This window comes from Salvelinus alpinus, chromosome 26 (assembly GCF_045679555.1).
Source record: "Salvelinus alpinus chromosome 26, SLU_Salpinus.1, whole genome shotgun sequence".
In the NCBI taxonomy this organism is placed as follows: domain Eukaryota; kingdom Metazoa; phylum Chordata; class Actinopteri; order Salmoniformes; family Salmonidae; genus Salvelinus; species Salvelinus alpinus.
In genome coordinates, this window is record NC_092111.1 from 39,667,257 (window position 1) to 39,685,804 (window position 18,548).

An 18,548-nucleotide genomic window follows, 5' to 3' on the forward strand; every position below is an offset into this window, starting at 1 on the left:
ACCCAGAATGTGTAAGATACTGGTTGACTGAAACAGACGGAGGCCCCAGCTATGATAGTCAAAATGTTTATTCACGGGTGCGCTAGTTCGTTGTACAAAACCGATCATTTTATACTGGCTCCTTACGCACTTACATTCACACACAAACAGTAGGTATTCTACGCACATGCATACACACGAACAGTAGGTATTCTACGCACACACTGTATCAATACCTAGCCGACAAAGATTAGGGACCGTGAGAAGCACTCCCTGTCCTCTCCCTAATCTCTCAGTGGCCCCTAGCCAAGGTCGGCACCGAATCTTGCTCAGACAGTCTGTGTTTAAGATACTATAGAGACATATTGTACAGATTATATAATTTTACGGACTAAAACTACACACATCATTAATAATAATTCTATGATTCTAATCAATTTCATACAATTATATGGTTTCAGGGTGGAATAATCTAATCATTCATTTAAACATATAAATTCCATCAACAGGTGTAGATCAGCTTTAATACTGCAGATTGTAGCTTTCATCGATGTTATTGTCTGTATCCTATCCCACATATATATATATATATATATATATATTCAGTGCTGTGAAAAAGTATTTGCCCCCTTCCTGATTTCTTATTTTTTTGCACATTTGTCACATTTAAATGTTTCAGATCATCAAACAAATTTCAATATTACACAAAGATAACCCAAGTAAATACAAAATAATTTTATTTAATAATGGGAAAAAAGCTATCCGAACCTTCATGGACCTATGTGACGTTATCTGTTATCTGTATGTTGGGTGAGATAGTCATTCAAAAAATCATGTTAAACACTATTATTGCACACCGAGTGAGTCCATGCAACTTATTATGTGACTTGTTAAGCACATTTTTACTCCTGAATTTATTTAGGCGTTGCCATAACAAAGCGGTTGAATACTTATTGACTCAAGACATTTCAGCTTTTCATTTTTAATTAATTTGTAAAAATGTAGTAAAACATAGTTCAACTTTGACGTGGTGTGTAGGCTGTAACACAACAAGATGTAGAAAAACATAGTTCAACTTTGACGTGGTGTGTAGGCTGTAACACAACAAGATGTAGAAAAACATAGTTCAACTTTGACGTGGTGTGTAGGCTGTAACACAACAAGATGTAGAAAAACATAGTTCAACTTTGACGTGGTGTGTAGGCTGTAACACAACAAGATGTAGAAAAACATAGTTCTACTTTGACGTGGTGTGTAGGCTGTAACACAACAAGATGTAGAAAAACATAGTTCAACTTTGACGTGGTGTGTAGGCTGTAACACAACAAGATGTAGAAAAAGGGAAGGGGTGTGAATACGTAATGAATGTACCTTGTTATCATTACTCGTTGTATATTTATTATTATTACGTGTTTTACTCTTATTTTTCAATTTTCTTTCTCTCTACATTGTTGGCAAGGGCCAGTCAGTAAGCATTTCACTGTTGTTGGCAAGGGCCCGTCAGTAAGCATTTCACTGTTAATCCACACCTGTTGTTTTACGAAGCATGTGATTTAATCAAATTTGATTTGATCTAATGACACAACCTTAATGTAATGAGTTTTTGATTTTCACGTCAACAAATAACCATTTACAAAAGGTATTTTTGATTTGGCGACCCCACGACAATTCCTCCGTGACCCCACTAGGGGTCGTGACCACGATAATGAATACCACTGCTCTACAGTCTACTCATTTGTAAATGGATTCATACAAAAATCTAAACGCAACAATTTCAACGATTTTACTGAGTTACAGTTTATTTGAGGAATTCAGTCAATTGAAATAAATAAATTAGTCCCCTATCTATGGATTTCACATGACTGGGAAAACAGATATGCATCTGTTGGTTACAGATATCTTAAAAAATGGTCAAGCCTTGGGGTACTCCCTTGGTGACAGGCAGTAGCTGAGACAGCAGATTTTCTGACTTTATACACTGCACTCTTTGAGAGAGGTAGTTAGCAAACCAGCCTAAAGACCCCTCAGAGACACCAATACTCCATAGCCGGCCCATGAGAATGGAATGGTCTACTGTAACAAAAGCTTTGGCCAAGTCAATACAAATAGCAGCACAATATTGCTTATGCCTGCCCATCCCATAACCCCACCGCCACCATGGGGCTTTCTGTTCACAACGTTGACATCAGCAAACCGCTCACCCACATGATCTGCAGTTGTCAGGCCGATTGAATGTACTGCCAAATTCTCTAAAACGATGTTGGAGGCGGCTTATGGTAGAGAAATTAACATTAAATTCTCTGCCAACAGCTCTGGTGGACATTCCTGTAGTCAGCATGCCAATTGCACGCTCCCTCAACTTGAGACATGCAGTGCCTTTGGAAAGCATTCAGACCCCTTGACTTTTTCCACGTTTTTGTTACTTTACAGGCTTATTCTAAAATTGATTAAATAAAACATGTTTTGCATCAATCTACGCACAATACCCCATAATGACAAAGCAAAAAGAGGTTTTAGAAATCTTTGCAAATTAAAAGTGAAATAAAAACAGAATACCTTATTTACATAAGTATTCAGCCTCTTTGCTATGAGACTCAAATGGAGCTCAGGTGCTTCCTGTTTCCGTTGATCATCCATGAGATGTTTCTATAACTTGATTGGAGTCCACCTGGGGTAAATTCAATTGATTGGACATGATTTGGAAAAGGCACACACCTGTCTATATAAGGTCCCACAGTTGACAGTGCATGTCAGAGCAAAAAACAATCCATGAAGGAATTGTCTGTGGAGTTCTGAGCCAGGATTGTGTCGAGGCACAGATCTGGGGAAGGGCACCAAAAAATACCTGAAGCATTGAAGGTCCCCAAGAACACAGTGGCCTCCATCATTCTTAAATGGAAGAAGTTTGGAACCACCGAGAATCTTCCTAGAGCTGGCAGCCCAGTCAAACTGAGCAATCAGGGCAGTACGTCCTTGGTCAGGGAGGTGACCAATAATCCTATGGTCACTCTGCACCTTCCAGAAGGACAACAATCTCTGCAGAACTCCACCAATCAGGCCTTTATTGTAGAGTGGCCAGAAGGAAGCCACTCCTCAGTAAAAGGCACATGACAGCCCGCTTGGAGTTTGCCAGAAGGCACCTGAAAGACCCAGATCATGAGAAACAAGATTCTCTGGTCTGATGAAACCAAGATTGAACTCTTTGGCCTGAATGCCAAGCGTCACGTCTGTAGGAAACCTGGCACCACTCCTACGGTGAAGCATGGTGGTGGCAGCACTATGCTGTGGGAAGGTTTTTCAGGGACTGGGAGACTAGTCAGGATCGAGGCAAAGATGGGGGGGAATACATTTTAAAAAGATGAACGGAGTACAGAGATCCTTAATGAAAACCTGCTCCAGAGTGCTCATGACCTCAGACTTGGGTAAATGTTCACCTTCCAACAGGACCACAACCCTAAGCACACAGCCATACAACGCGTTTGTGGGTTCGGGACAAGTCTCTGATTGTTCTTGTGGCCCAGCCAGAACCCGGACTTGAATCAGAAGGAGCATCTCTGTAGAGAACTGAAAATAGCTGTGAAACAACGCTCCCCATCCAACCTGACAGAGCTTGAGAGGATCTGCAAAGAAGAATGGGAGTAACTCCCCAAATACAGGTTTGCCAAGCTTGTAGCGTCATACCCAAGAAGACCTGAGGCTGTAATTACTGCCAAAGGTGCTTCAACAAAGTCCTGAGTGAAGGGTCTGAATAATTATGTAAATGTGATATTATTATTTGGGAAAAATTCTAAAAACCTGTATTTGCTTTGTCATTATGGGGTATTGTGTGTAGAATCCATTTTAGAATAGGCCTGCGACCTAACAAAGGGGTCTGAATACTTTCCCAAGGCACTGTATGTAGCATTGTATTGTGACAACGCTGCACATTTTAGTGGCCTTCTATTGTCCCCAGCACAAGGTGCACCTGTGTAATGATCATGCTGTTTAATCCGCTTCTTGATATGCCACACCTGTCAGATATGCCACACCTGTCAGGTGGATGGATTATCTTGGCAAAGGAGAAATGCTCACTAACAAGGATATAAACACATTTGTGCACAACATTTGAGGGAAATAAGCGTTTTTGTGCGTATGGAACATTTCTGGGATCTTTTATTTCAGCTCATGAAACATGGGACCAACACTTTACATGTTGTGTTTATATTTTTTGTTCAGTGTGTTTTTAATTGCTAATGGGAATAACACGTCATGATGTGGCAAGATACAATTATCTTTTTGAAAGTTGGGACTCTATGGACAGTGGACTAATGAAGAAGAGACAAAGTGCATTATTCCTTTAATACATGTTTATGTAGCATTATAACAGCCTATGCATGGTCCCCCTCTCCCCTAAGACCTAGCCAAGTGTCCTTTTGATTGCTAATGGAAGTTAATGTTGTATAATTTAGGGCTTATAGCATTATAACAGCGTTGTGAATGGTATTTTTCTCCCCCCTAGGCCCAGGCAGTGACTCTGACTGTAGCACAGGCCTTTAGAGTGGCATTTGAGTTGTGGCAGGTTGCTAAGGAAGGTAGGTGCTATTTAAACCCAATTACACACAACCCTGGAGATGTGCACACACACATTTACACAAGTCAAAAGGTCAATTTTGTTTTTGTATTTCTGGGTGTGTAGACGGTATTGTTATTATTATATTTTTTTTAAAATCTGTCTTGTAGAGGAAGAGAAGAGAGTGAAGTCCAACTCAGCTGGAGAAGCAACCAGCAGCTCCCAGTCAGAAAGATCAAACAACCTGCCTAGTCTCAAAGGAGGAAGTAAGGTGATACGCACACACGAGGACACACACACACACGAGGACACACACACACACGAGGACACACACACACACACGAGGACACACACACACACACAGCGAGAGACACAGGCTGCATTTACACAGATCTTTCCTCCCCATTTTGGTATTTTGACCAATCGGATCAGTTCTGAAAAAAGATCTGATTATGAAAAAATTTGATGAAATTGGTCAAAAGACCAATTAGTGGAAGACGTATCAGAATTGGGCTGCCTGAATTGGGCTGCCTGAATTGGGCTGCCAGCCACAGAGACACTGTCTTTATCTGATGCAGACACAAAATACCTTGTTTATAGTATAATGTTATCAGAATACATGTCTTTCTGATAGCATCTCCCTTCCGTTACTTACTCTGTTCTTCTCTGTTGATTGCGTTTGTTCCCTTGTGTTTTCTTACTGTGGTCTTGATTGGATCCATGGCATTTAGGCCTGACTTTCTGTAAGCAGTTGGCATCAAACTGGAAATACTCACACATTACTGTCTGATTAGTCTCCGTGGATGTTGCCACTGGTAACCTACTGGACCTGGAGGAACTGACTCATGTTGCCGCGGTTCTGGAAACCAATGGCAACGAGGAGTTCAAGGTGGACAACCACACTGCTCCCGAGCACAATGACGACAACAACACTGTCTGGGTACGTCTCAAATTATCCATCAACCGTTTCTCTCTACACTTAGAATTGTAATGGGAGGAAATATTTTGGCTACAAAAATAAATCCTTCTTTCCCTTTCTCTCTTTCCTCTTTTGCACTCTCGCTCTCTCTCTCTCCTCCTTTCTCTCTTTCCTTTTTTGCACTCTCGCTCTCTCTCTCTCCTTTCTCTCTTTCCTCTTTTGCACTCTCGCTCTCTCTCTCTCCTTTCTCTCTTTCCTCTTTTGCACTCTCGCTCTCTCTCTCTCCTCCTCTCTCTTTCCTCTTTTGCACTCTCGCTCTCTCTCTCCTTTCTCTCTTTCTTGCAGGAAATTGAGGAAGACTTGGATGAAGCTTTTTCTAGGTAAGACACTCGTCCTAAATGTATCTGTTGTCGATAAGCGGCCACTAGTCTGGATCTTCTTGTTGCTGCTTGACCACAGAAATCAGCTCATTGATTTGCTCAGATCAGATTTCCCTGAACTTGATTGCAACTTTTGGAGAATGTGGCTCTATAGCTCCATCTAGGGAATGAGCCACAGACTTACAGGTTAGAATAGAGAAATGGTCAGAGAGGTAGAGAGTCTTGAATTGAAGTAGTAAACAGGATACATCATTGAAATTACAATTTGAATGAAAGGAAATGTAATTGAATTCAATTACATTCCAATGCCTCTTCTATTCTATATTGGGTGTAGACTATACAAATATACATGAAAAATATTGTTATATACAAATATTCTAAGTTATTTCATGAATCATTTACATGTTGGTCAATAAAGAAGAGAAACAAATTAAATGGTTGGTGGAAACTATTCGAAGCTAAAATAATATATGAAATTAATATATGAACATTGTTTCCAGAGAAAGTGTGACCGGTCAGATTCAATGAAACTCATGTTCTATGACTGAGTGAAAGTTCTTTAAATTGCACTGAATTCAATTCTACTTCCTGTCACTCAAATTCTACATCCTGTGGGATGTGGCCAATTTTGAATTTCAACTAATGAGTTGAATGGGAGTCGATTCCAAAATTCTGAATTGAGTCCAACCTTGAGAGTAAAAAAACAGACATAAAATGGAGTGAATGAGTGAGAGAGAGAGAGAGAGAGAGAGAAGCTCCACCTCCCCTCCTTAATCCTGCCCTGTTTGTTGTCTCTCCAGCCCCAGGCTGGATAACTATGAGTCGTCTCCAGGTAACAGTGCTCCTAGCCTAACCTAACCAACACAATCATAATCCAGTCTACTGACCCAACCATAAACAGTCCTTGTGCTACAGTAACAGCCTTTGTGTATGTTATGACCCCTCCATTCATGTTTTGTGACTGTGTTGATGTTTAGTAACTTCCTGTGTGTCTCAACTCCTATCAGACCCAATATCTCATGTGTACACAATAGCACTGACAGTTCAAGCACATTTGCTCCATGTATATTCATGTACAGGACCCCACTGTTGTACTGCATCAGTTGACTTCCAGTTGGTCCACCATGGTGGAGCAGGTCAGGGTTAGAGGGGCTTGGAATACCTCAGTTTACTACAGACAGACAGACAGACAGACTGGAGCAGGTCAGGGTTAGAGGGGCTTAGAATACCTCAGTTTACTACAGACAGACAGACAGACAGACTGGAGCAGGTCAGGGTTAGAGGGGCTTAGAATACCTCAGTTTACTACAGACAGACAGACAGACAGACTGGAGCAGGTCAGGGTTAGAGGGGCTTAGAATACCACAGTTTACTACAGACAGACAGACAGACAGACTGGAGCAGGTCAGGGTTAGAGGGGCTTAGAATACCACAGTTTACTACAGACAGACAGACAGACAGACTGGAGCAGGTCAGGGTTAGAGGGGCTTAGAATACCACAGTTTACTACAGACAGACAGACAGACAGACAGACAGACAGACAGACAGACAGACTGGAGCAGGTCAGGGTTAGAGGGGCTTAGAATACCACAGTTTACTACAGACAGACAGACAGACTGGAGCAGGTCAGGGTTAGAGGGGCTTAGAATACCACAGTTTACTACAGACAGACAGACAGACAGACTGGAGCAGGTCAGGGTTAGAGGGGCTTAGAATACCTCAGTTTACTACAGACAGACAGACAGACTGGAGCAGGTCAGGGTTAGAGGGGCTTAGAATACCTCAGTTTACTACAGACAGACAGACAGACAGACAGACTGGAGCAGGTCAGGGTTAGAGGGGCTTAGAATACCACAGTTTACTACAGACAGACAGACAGACAGACTGGAGCAGGTCAGGGTTAGAGGGGCTTAGAATACCACAGTTTACTACAGACAGACAGACAGACAGACTGGAGCAGGTCAGGGTTAGAGGGGCTTAGAATACCACAGTTTACTACAGACAGACTGGAGCAGGTCAGGGTTAGATGGGCTTAGAATACCTCAGTTTACTACAGACAGACAGACAGACAGACTGGAGCAGGTCAGGGTTAGAGGGGCTTAGAATACCACAGTTTACTACAGACAGACAGACAGACAGACAGACTGGAGCAGGTCAGGGTTAGAGGGGCTTAGAATACCACAGTTTACTACAGACAGACAGACAGACAGACAGACTGGAGCAGGTCAGGGTTAGAGGGGCTTAGAATACCTCAGTTTACTATAGACAGACAGACAGACAGACTGGAGCAGGTCAGGGTTAGAGGGGCTTAGAATACCACAGTTTACTACAGACAGACAGACAGACTGGAGCAGGTCAGGGTTAGAGGGGCTTAGAATACCACAGTTTACTACAGACAGACAGACAGACAGACTGGAGCAGGTCAGGGTTAGAGGGGCTTAGAATACCTCAGTTTACTACAGACAGACAGACAGACTGGAGCAGGTCAGGGTTAGAGGGGCTTAGAATACCTCAGTTTACTACAGACAGACAGACAGACAGACTGGAGCAGGTCAGGGTTAGAGGGGCTTAGAATACCTCAGTTTACTACAGACAGACAGACAGACAGACAGACAGACTGGAGCAGGTCAGGGTTAGAGGGGCTTAGAATACCTCAGTTTACTACAGACAGACAGACAGACAGACTGGAGCAGGTCAGGGTTAGAGGGGCTTAGAATACCTCAGTTTACTACAGACAGACAGACAGACTGGAGCAGGTCAGGGTTAGAGGGGCTTAGAATACCTCAGTTTACTACAGACAGACAGACAGACAGACTGGAGCAGGTCAGGGTTAGAGGGGCTTAGAATACCTCAGTTGACTACAGACAGACAGACAGACAGACAGACAGACAGACAGACAGACAGACAGACAGACAGACAGACAGACAGACAGACAGACTGTACAGACAGATACTGTACAGAGACAGACAGACAGACAGACAGACAGACAGACAGACAGACAGACAGACAGACAGACAGACAGACAGACTGTACAGACAGACAGACATACTGTACAGAGACAGACAGACAGACAGACAGACAGACAGACAGACAGACAGACAGACAGACAGACAGACAGACAGACAGACAGACAGACAGACAGACAGACAGCTCATTCTAACCCAGAATGGATCAGCGTTGTAATTATGATTAATTCACACAGCCCTGTGGGTTTATACATACTGTCCTTCCTGGGTTCAAACTACTGGACATTAACCCTTAGTTCTGGGAGACTAACAGACTACGGCGTGTCCTCTCCCTTTCAGTAGGGATCAAACTACTGGACATTAACCCTTAGTTCAGGGAGACTAACAGACTACGGTGTGTCCTCTCCCTTTCAGTAGGGATCAAACTACTGGACATTAACCCTTAGTTCAGGGAGACTAACAGACTACGGTGTGTCCTCTCCCTTTCAGTAGGGATCAAACTACTGGACATTAACCCTTAGTTCAGGGGAGACTAACAGACTACGGTGTGTCCTCTCCCTTTCAGTAGGGATCAAACTACTGGACATTAACCCTTAGTTCAGGGAGACTAACAGACTACGGTGTGTCCTCTCCCTTTCAGTAGGGATCAAACTACTGGACATTAACCCTTAGTTCAGGGAGACTAACAGACTACGGTGTGTCCTCTCCCTTTCAGTAGGGATCAAACTACTGGACATAAACCCTTAGTTCAGGGGAGACTAACAGACTACGGCGTGTCCTCTCCCTTTCAGTAGGGATCAAACTACTGGACATTAACCCTTAGTTCAGGGAGACTAACAGACTACGGTGTGTCCTCTCCCTTTCAGTAGGGATCAAACTACTGGACATTAACCCTTAGTTCAGGGAGACTAACAGACTACGGTGTGTCCTCTCCCTTTCAGTAGGGATCAAACTACTGGACATTAACCCTTAGTTCAGGGGAGACTAACAGATTACGGCGTGTCCTCTCCCTTTCAGTAGGGATCAAACTACTGGACATTAACCCTTAGTTCAGGGAGACTAACAGACTACGGTCTGTCCTCTCCCTTTCAGTAGGGATCAAACTACTGGACATTAACCCTTAGTTCAGGGGAGACTAACAGACTACGGTGTGTCCTCTCCTTAGTTCAGGGAGACTAACAGACTACGGCGTGTCCTCTCCTTAGTTCAGGGAGACTAACAGACTACGGTGTGTCCTATCCTTAGTTCAGGGAGACTAACAGACTACGGTGTGTCCTCTCCTTAGTTCAGGGAGACTAACAGACTACGGCGTGTCCTCTCCTTAGTTCAGGGAGACTAACAGACTACGGCGTGTCCTCTCCTTAGTTCAGGGAGACTAACAGACTACGGCGTGTCCTCTCCTTAGTTCAGGGAGACTAACAGACTACTGTGTGTCCTCTCCTTAGTTCAGGGAGACTAACAGACTACGGCGTGTCCTCGCCTTAGTTCAGGGAGACTAACAGACTACGGCGTGTCCTCTCCTTAGTTCAGGGAGACTAACAGACTACGGTGTGTCCTCTCCTTAGTTCAGGGAGACTAACAGACTACGGTGTGTCCTCTCCTTAGTTCAGGGAGACTAACAGACTACGGCGTGTCCTCTCCTTAGTTCAGGGAGACTAACAGACTACGGTGTGTCCTCTCCCTTTCAGTAGGGATCAAACTACTGGACATTAACCCTTAGTTCAGGGAGACTAACAGACTACGGCGTGTCCTCTCCTTAGTTCAGGGAGACTAACAGACTACGGTGTGTCCTCTCCCTTTCAGTAGGGATCAAACTACTGGACATTAACCCTTAGTTCAGGGAGACTAACAGACTACATTGTGTCCTCTCCCTTTAGTAGGGATCAAACTACTGGACATTAACCCTTAGTTCAGGGGAGACTAACAGACTACGGTGTGTCCTCTCCTTAGTTCAGGGAGACTAACAGACTACGGCGTGTCCTCTCCTTAGTTCAGGGGAGACTAACAGACTACGGTGTGTCCTCTCCTTAGTTCAGGGGAGACTAACAGACTACGGTGTGTCCTCTCCCTTTCAGTAGGGATCAAACTACTGGACATTAACCCTTAGTTCAGGGGAGACTAACAGACTACGGTGTGTCCTCTCCCTTTCAGTAGGGATCAAACTACTGGACATTAACCCTTAGTTCAGGGAGACTAACAGACTACGGTGTGTCCTCTCCCTTTCAGTAGGGATCAAACTACTGGACATTAACCCTTAGTTCAGGGAGACTAACAGACTACGGTGTGTCCTCTCCCTTTCAGTAGGGATCAAACTACTGGACATTAACCCTTAGTTCAGGGAGACTAACAGACTACGGTGTGTCCTCTCCTTAGTTCAGGGAGACTAACAGACTACGGTGTGTCCTCTCCCTTTCAGTAGGGATCAAACTACTGGACATTAACCCTTAGTTCAGGGAGACTAACAGACTACGGTGTGTCCTCTCCTTAGTTCAGGGAGACTAACAGACTACGGTGTGTCCTCTCCCTTTCAGTAGGGATCAAACTACTGGACATTAACCCTTAGTTCAGGGAGACTAACAGACTACGGTGTGTCCTCTCCTTAGTTCAGGGAGACTAACAGACTACGGTGTGTCCTCTCCCTTTCAGTAGGGATCAAACTACTGGACATTAACCCTTAGTTCAGGGAGACTAACAGACTACGGTGTGTCCTCTCCTTAGTTCAGGGAGACGAACAGACTACGGCGTGTCCTCTCCTTAGTTCAGGGAGACTAACAGACTACGGCGTGTCCTCTCCTTAGTTCAGGGAGACTAACAGACTACGGTGTGTTCTCTCCTTAGTTCAGGGAGACTAACAGACTACGGTGTGTCCTCTCCCTTTCAGTAGGGATCAAACTACTGGACATTAACCCTTAGTTCAGGGAGACTAACAGACTACGGTGTGTCCTCTCCCTTTCAGTAGGGATCAAACTACTGGACATTAACCCTTAGTTCAGGGAGACTAACAGACTACGGTGTGTCCTCTCCCTTTCAGTAGGGATCAAACTACTGGACATTAACCCTTAGTTCAGGGAGACTAACAGACTACGGCGTGTCCTCTCCCTTTCAGTAGGGATCAAACTACTGGACATTAACCCTTAGTTCAGGGGAGACTAACAGACTACGGTGTGTCCTCTCCCTTTCAGTAGGGATCAAACTACTGGACATTAACCCTTAGTTCAGGGAGACTAACAGACTACGGCGTGTCCTCTCCCTTTCAGTAGGGATCAAACTACTGGACATTAACCCTTAGTTCAGGGGAGACTAACAGACTACGGTGTGTCCTCTCCCTTTCAGTAGGGATCAAACTACTGGACATTAACCCTTAGTTCAGGGAGACTAACAGACTACGGCGTGTCCTCTCCTTAGTTCAGGGAGACTAACAGACTACGGTGTGTCCTCTCCTTAGTTCAGGGAGACTAACAGACTACGGTGTGTCCTCTCCTTAGTTCAGGGAGACTAACAGACTACGGCGTGTCCTCTCCTTAGTTCAGGGAGACTAACAGACTACTGTGTGTCCTCTCCTTAGTTCAGGGAGACTAACAGACTACGGTGTGTCCTCTCCTTAGTTCAGGGAGACTAACAGACTACGTTGTGTCCTCTCCTTAGTTCAGGGAGACTAACAGACTACGGTGTGTCCTCTCCCTTTCAGTAGGGATCAAACTACTGGACATTAACCCTTAGTTCAGGGAGACTAACAGACTACGGTGTGTCCTCTCCCTTTCAGTAGGGATCAAACTACTGGACATTAACCCTTAGTTCAGGGAGACTAACAGACTACGGTCTGTCCTCTCCCTTTCAGTAGGGATCAAACTACTGGACATTAACCCTTAGTTCAGGGGAGACTAACAGACTACGGTGTGTCCTCTCCTTAGTTCAGGGAGACTAACAGACTACGGTGTGTCCTCTCCTTAGTTCAGGGAGACTAACAGACTACGGCGTGTCCTCTCCTTAGTTCAGGGAGACTAACAGACTACGGCGTGTCCTCTCCTTAGTTCAGGGGGACTAACAGACTACGGTGTGTCCTCTCCCTTTCAGTAGGGATCAAACTACTGGACATTAACCCTTAGTTCAGGGGAGACTAACAGACTACGGTGTGTCCTCTCCCTTTCAGTAGGGATCAAACTACTGGACTTTAACCCTTAGTTCAGGGAGACTAACAGACTACGGCGTGTCCTCTCCCTTTCAGTAGGGATCAAACTACTGGACATTAACCCTTAGTTCAGGGGAGACTAACAGACTACGGCGTGTCCTCTCCCTTTCAGTAGGGATCAAACTACTGGACATTAACCCTTAGTTCAGGGGAGACTAACAGACTACGGTGTGTCCTCTCCTTAGTTCAGGGAGACTAACAGACTACGGCGTGTCCTCTCCTTAGTTCAGGGAGACTAACAGACTACGGTGTGTCCTCTCCTTAGTTCAGGGAGACTAACAGACTACGGTGTGTCCTTTCCTTAGTTCAGGGAGACTAACAGACTACGGCGTGTCCTCTCCTTAGTTCAGGGAGACTAACAGACTACGGCGTGTCCTCTCCTTAGTTCAGGGAGACTAACAGACTACGGCGTGTCCTCTCCTTAGTTCAGGGAGACTAACAGACTACGTTGTGTCCTCTCCTTAGTTCAGGGAGACTAACAGACTACTGTGTGTCCTCTCCTTAGTTCAGGGAGACTAACAGACTACGGCGTGTCCTCTCCTTAGTTCAGGGAGACTAACAGACTACGGCGTGTCCTCTCCTTAGTTCAGGGAGACTAACAAACTACGGCGTGTCCTCTCCTTAGTTCAGGGAGACTAACAGACTACGGTGTGTCCTCTCCTTAGTTCAGGGAGACTAACAAACTACGGCGTGTCCTCTCCTTAGTTCAGGGAGACTAACAGACTACGGTGTGTCCTCTCCTTAGTTCAGGGAGACTAACAGACTACGGTGTGTCCTCTCCTTAGTTCAGGGAGACTAACAGACTACGGCGTGTCCTCTCCTTAGTTCAGGGAGACTAACAGACTACGGTGTGTCCTCTCCCTTTCAGTAGGGATCAAACTACTGGACATTAACCCTTAGTTCAGGGAGACTAACAGACTACGTTGTGTCCTCTCCCTTTAGTAGGGATCAAACTACTGGACATTAACCCTTAGTTCAGGGGAGACTAACAGACTACGGTGTGTCCTCTCCTTAGTTCAGGGAGACTAACAGACTACGGCGTGTCCTCTCCTTAGTTCAGGGGAGACTAACAGACTACAATGTGTCCTCTCCTTAGTTCAGGGGAGACTAACAGGCTACGGTGTGTCCTCTCCCTTTCAGTAGGGATCAAACTACTGGACATTAACCCTTAGTTCAGGGATACTAACAGACTACGGTGTGTCCTCTCCCTTTAGTAGGGATCAAACTACTGGACATTAACCCTTAGTTCAGGGGAGACTAACAGACTACGGTGTGTCCTCTCCCTTTCAGTAGGGTTCACACTACTGGACATTGACCCTTAGTTCAGGGGAGACTAACAGACTACGGTGTGTCCTCTCCCTTTCAGTAGGGATCAAACTACTGGACATTAACCCTTAGTTCAGGGGAGACTAACAGACTACGGTGTGTCCTCTCCCTTTCAGTAGGGATCAAACTACTGGACATTAACCCTTAGTTCAGGGGAGACTAACAGACTACGGTGTGTCCTCTCCCTTTCAGTAGGGATCAAACTACTGGACATTAACCCTTAGTTCAGGGAGACTAACAGACTACGGTGTGTCCTCTCCCTTTAGTAGGGATCAAACTACTGGACATTAACCCTTAGTTCAGGGAGACTAACAGACTACGGCGTGTCCTCTCCCTTTCAGTAGGGATCAAACTACTGGACATTAACCCTTAGTTCAGGGAGACTAACAGACTACGGTGTGTCCTCTCCCTTTAATAGGGATCAAACTACTGGACATTAACCCTTAGTTCAGGGGAGACTAACAGACTACGGTGTGTCCTCTCCCTTTAGTAGGGATCAAACTACTGGACATTAACCCTTAGTTCAGGGAGACTAACAGACTACGGTGTGTCCTCTCCCTTTCAGTAGGGATCAAACTACTGGACATTAACCCTTAGTTCAGGGGAGACTAACAGACTACGGTGTGTCCTCTCCCTTTCAGTAGGGATCAAACTACTGGACATTAACCCTTAGTTCAGGGGAGACTAACAGACTACGGTGTGTCCTCTCCCTTTCAGTAGGGATCAAACTACTGGACATTAACCCTTAGTTCAGGGGAGACTAACAGACTACGGTGTGTCCTCTCCCTTTAGTAGGGATCAAACTACTGGACATTAACCCTTAGTTCAGGGGAGACTAACAGACTACGGTGTGTCCTCTCCCTTTCAGTAGGGATCAAACTACTGGACATGAACCCTTAGTTCAGGGAGACTAACAGACTACGGTGTGTCCTCTCCCTTTCAGTAGGGATCAAACTACTGGACATTAACCCTTAGTTCAGGGATACTAACAGACTACGGTGTGTCCTCTCCCTTTCAGTAGGGATCAAACTACTGGACATTAACCCTTAGTTCAGGGAGACTAACAGACTACGGTGTGTCCTCTCCCTTTCAGTAGGGATCAAACTACTGGACATTAACCCTTAGTTCAGGGAGACTAACAGACTACGGTGTGTCCTCTCCCTTTAGTAGGGATCAAACTACTGGACATAAACCCTTAGTTCAGGGGAGACTAACAGACTACGGTGTGTCCTCTCCCTTTCAGTAGGGATCAAACTACTGGACATTAACCCTTAGTTCAGGGGAGACTAACAGACTACGGTGTGTCCTCTCCCTTTCAGTAGGGATCAAACTACTGGACATTAACCCTTAGTTCAGGGGAGACTAACAGACTACGGTGTGTCCTCTCCCTTTAGTAGGGATCAAACTACTGGACATTAACCCTTAGTTCAGGGAGACTAACAGACTACGGTGTGTCCTCTCCCTTTCAGTAGGGATCAAACTACTGGACATTAACCCTTAGTTCAGGGAGACTAACAGACTACGGTGTGTCCTCTCCCTTTAGTAGGGATCAAACTACTGGACATTAACCCTTAGTTCAGGGAGACTAACAGACTACGGCGTGTCCTCTCCCTTTCAGTAGGGAGGTTCTAGCTTTGTGTTGTTGTTTCTGAAGTCCCCCCAAAACCCTGTTACATTGTTGCGTTGACTGACACACACAGACAAAAGACTGACATGACGGCAGACTGAATACACATAGTCCTATCCTTTCTATCTAAATACCCGCTAAATAATGTGTTATTGTTGTAAATAACACTGAATAACCAACAAGATGACAAAAATCATAGCGAAATGCTAATAACATAAGCTAATGATGTCAAATCAATTGATATCAAAGTCATGGGGTGTTGAATCATCTGCAATCCATCCCTAAATGTGTGTTTTCTTCACACGTTGCCTCTTAATGATGTAGTTCTCCAATAAATGTTTTCTCCCTCTCTAACCCCACCTCAGATTCTTTCCATTTCTATCTCCCCACCCCCTCTTCTATTCTCTCTCTCTCTCTCTCTCTTCCCCCCTCTCCCCAGCCCCCTCTATTCTCTCTCTCTCTCTTCCCCCCTCTCCCCACCCCTCTCTTCTCTTCTCTCGCTCTCCACCCCCCTCTCCCCATCCCTCGCTCCAATCGATAACCCTTCTCGCCTCCCTTATCCCTTCCCATCTCTCCCCCCTCCAGACTGGCGGTATCCCGTACTAACCCCCAGGTCTTGGACATTGGGGTGACCCCCCAGGATTGGCTGATAGAACCTGACTGGGCCAATGGGAACACACCCAACAAGAACATGACCAATAAGAATGCATCAAACAAGAATACCACCAATGGGGACAACTTCTTTGGCTTCTGATCGACCACCAGAGGGCGACCAAGAGGCACAGCCTTTTTAGTCTTTGGCCTAATCCCAAATCAACCGCTAGGCCCTATGCTGGAACTATAATATATTGTGTCCACCTGTCAAGTCCTCTCAGATCTCCACAAGTGCACAGGACACAGGGTCTAGGGGTCGATTTGGGATTGGGCCGTAGAAGAGGACTTTGGTTCCATTCCAAACCGATCCCTTGCCTCTGTCCTTATTTCCTAGTTGACTCCCTCCCCCTTATAGATCTGAAAGGACTGCATAGGTTGAGAGCTTTGGTTGAGGTTCTATCATATTGTAGATATACATGGGGTCGCCAGGAAGAGTCTATGGGTAGACGCTAGGGGTTATGGGTAGACGCTAGGGATTATGGGTAGACGCTAGGGATTATGGGTAGACGCTAGGGATTATGGGTAGACGCTAGGGATTATGGGTAGACGCTAGGGATTTGACTTGGTACTTTATATATTTTTATAAACTGGGTGCTTCAAGCCCTGAATGCTGATTGGCTGACAGCCATGGTATATCAGACTGTATACCATGGGTATGACAAAACATGTATTTTTAGTGCTCTAATTACATTGGTAACCAGTTTATAATAGCAATAAGGCACCTCGGGGTTTTGTGTTATATGGCCAATATACCACGGCTAAGGGCTGTATACAGGCACTCCAAATTGCATCGTGGGTAAGAACAGCCCTTAGCCGTGGTATATTGGCCATATACCACACCCCCTCTGGCCTTATTGCTAAAATATACCACTCAGTGTGTCAGCCTAGATTGTTATGTTTACTTTGTTCTTTAGTCTACTACAGTAGTAGACAGTAGTACTATTTGGACCGTAATCAGTATTATTTTTCTATGTGTATGTATTTTGTGTTGGTTATAATCATACATCATGAGATGTCAGATTTATATTTAAGCTATAAGGCCAGTGTAGTATATGCCCAATATAACACGGGCTAAGGGCTGTTCTTAGGCACGATGTGACGCGGAGTGCCTGGACACAGCCCTTAGCCATGGTATATTGGCCAATATACCACAAAACCCCTAAGGTGCCTTATTAGTATTATAAACGGGTTACCAATGTAATTAGAGTAGTAAAAATACATGTTTTGTCATACCGGTGGTATACAGTCTGATATACCACGGCTGTCAGCCAATCAGCATTCAGGGTTCGAGCCACCCAGTTTTGAGATTTGGAGTTAAACTAGTCTTCATCTGTCACAGTAAATATGTATTATATATATATAGTATTGAACATAAACACACTCGGTACCATAAAGACCAAGCAAGACGATACATCCTTACTTTCTGTAGTTGTATTGGGCATGTATTCTTTACATACTAGAGACTGGTTCAGTTGCCATGAAACAGGAGAAAGCACGTTTTGAAAAAGAGGTACTTCCTGAATATCTTTCCAACTTGTTCTGTTTTGTTCCTGCCTACTAGGAAAAGAGATGTTTTGTAGTAAATTCCTTTCCGACAAGTTTCACCCTGTTCTGTTGGCTATCTCTACCCTTATGTCCAATACGCCATGTAATACTGTATACCAGCAGAACTTTGAATATCATTGTTTTTTGTTATGTATATGAAATTAAACAGTTATTTGGTCTACTTCTAGGAAAGGATGTTTCCTGTTGCATGACACACACTGACAGTGCAGATTATCTTTTTTCACCAGCAGGTGGCAGCACTGTACCACATTCCACCATTGGTTACATCTCAATAGTCCTTAGTGGCTTCCTCCTCTCCTCTCCTCTCTTCTCTCCTCCCTCCTCTCCAGCGCTGAACTGACAACACTAGTGTGATGTAATGCATGCCCACTGGAAATTAGATAACTGAAAATG

The 18,548-nt window shown here is 44.8% G+C and overlaps 1 protein-coding gene across 2 annotated transcripts in view; it reads left to right on the top strand.

Annotated features, from left to right (window-relative positions):
* The window catches only part of LOC139555302 (low density lipoprotein receptor adapter protein 1-A-like), a 41,950-nt gene extending 23,635 nt beyond the window's left edge, over nucleotides 1-18,315 (top strand). Inside the window, exons 5-10 of one of the 2 annotated variants that reach the window (XM_071368997.1) lie at nucleotides 4,478-4,550; nucleotides 4,699-4,794; nucleotides 5,323-5,468; nucleotides 5,793-5,827; nucleotides 6,628-6,659; nucleotides 16,521-16,714. In XM_071368997.1, coding sequence (XP_071225098.1) covers nucleotides 4,478-4,550; nucleotides 4,699-4,794; nucleotides 5,323-5,468; nucleotides 5,793-5,827; nucleotides 6,628-6,659; nucleotides 16,521-16,567 — 429 coding nt within the window. In that variant the 3' untranslated portion in view covers nucleotides 16,568-16,714. Of the gene's footprint in view, nucleotides 1-4,477; nucleotides 4,551-4,698; nucleotides 4,795-5,322; nucleotides 5,469-5,792; nucleotides 5,828-6,627; nucleotides 6,660-16,520 lie in introns of both variants that reach the window. The other variant, XM_071368996.1, reaches the window with a different exon arrangement.
* The last annotated feature ends 233 nt before the right edge of the window (nucleotides 18,316-18,548 follow it).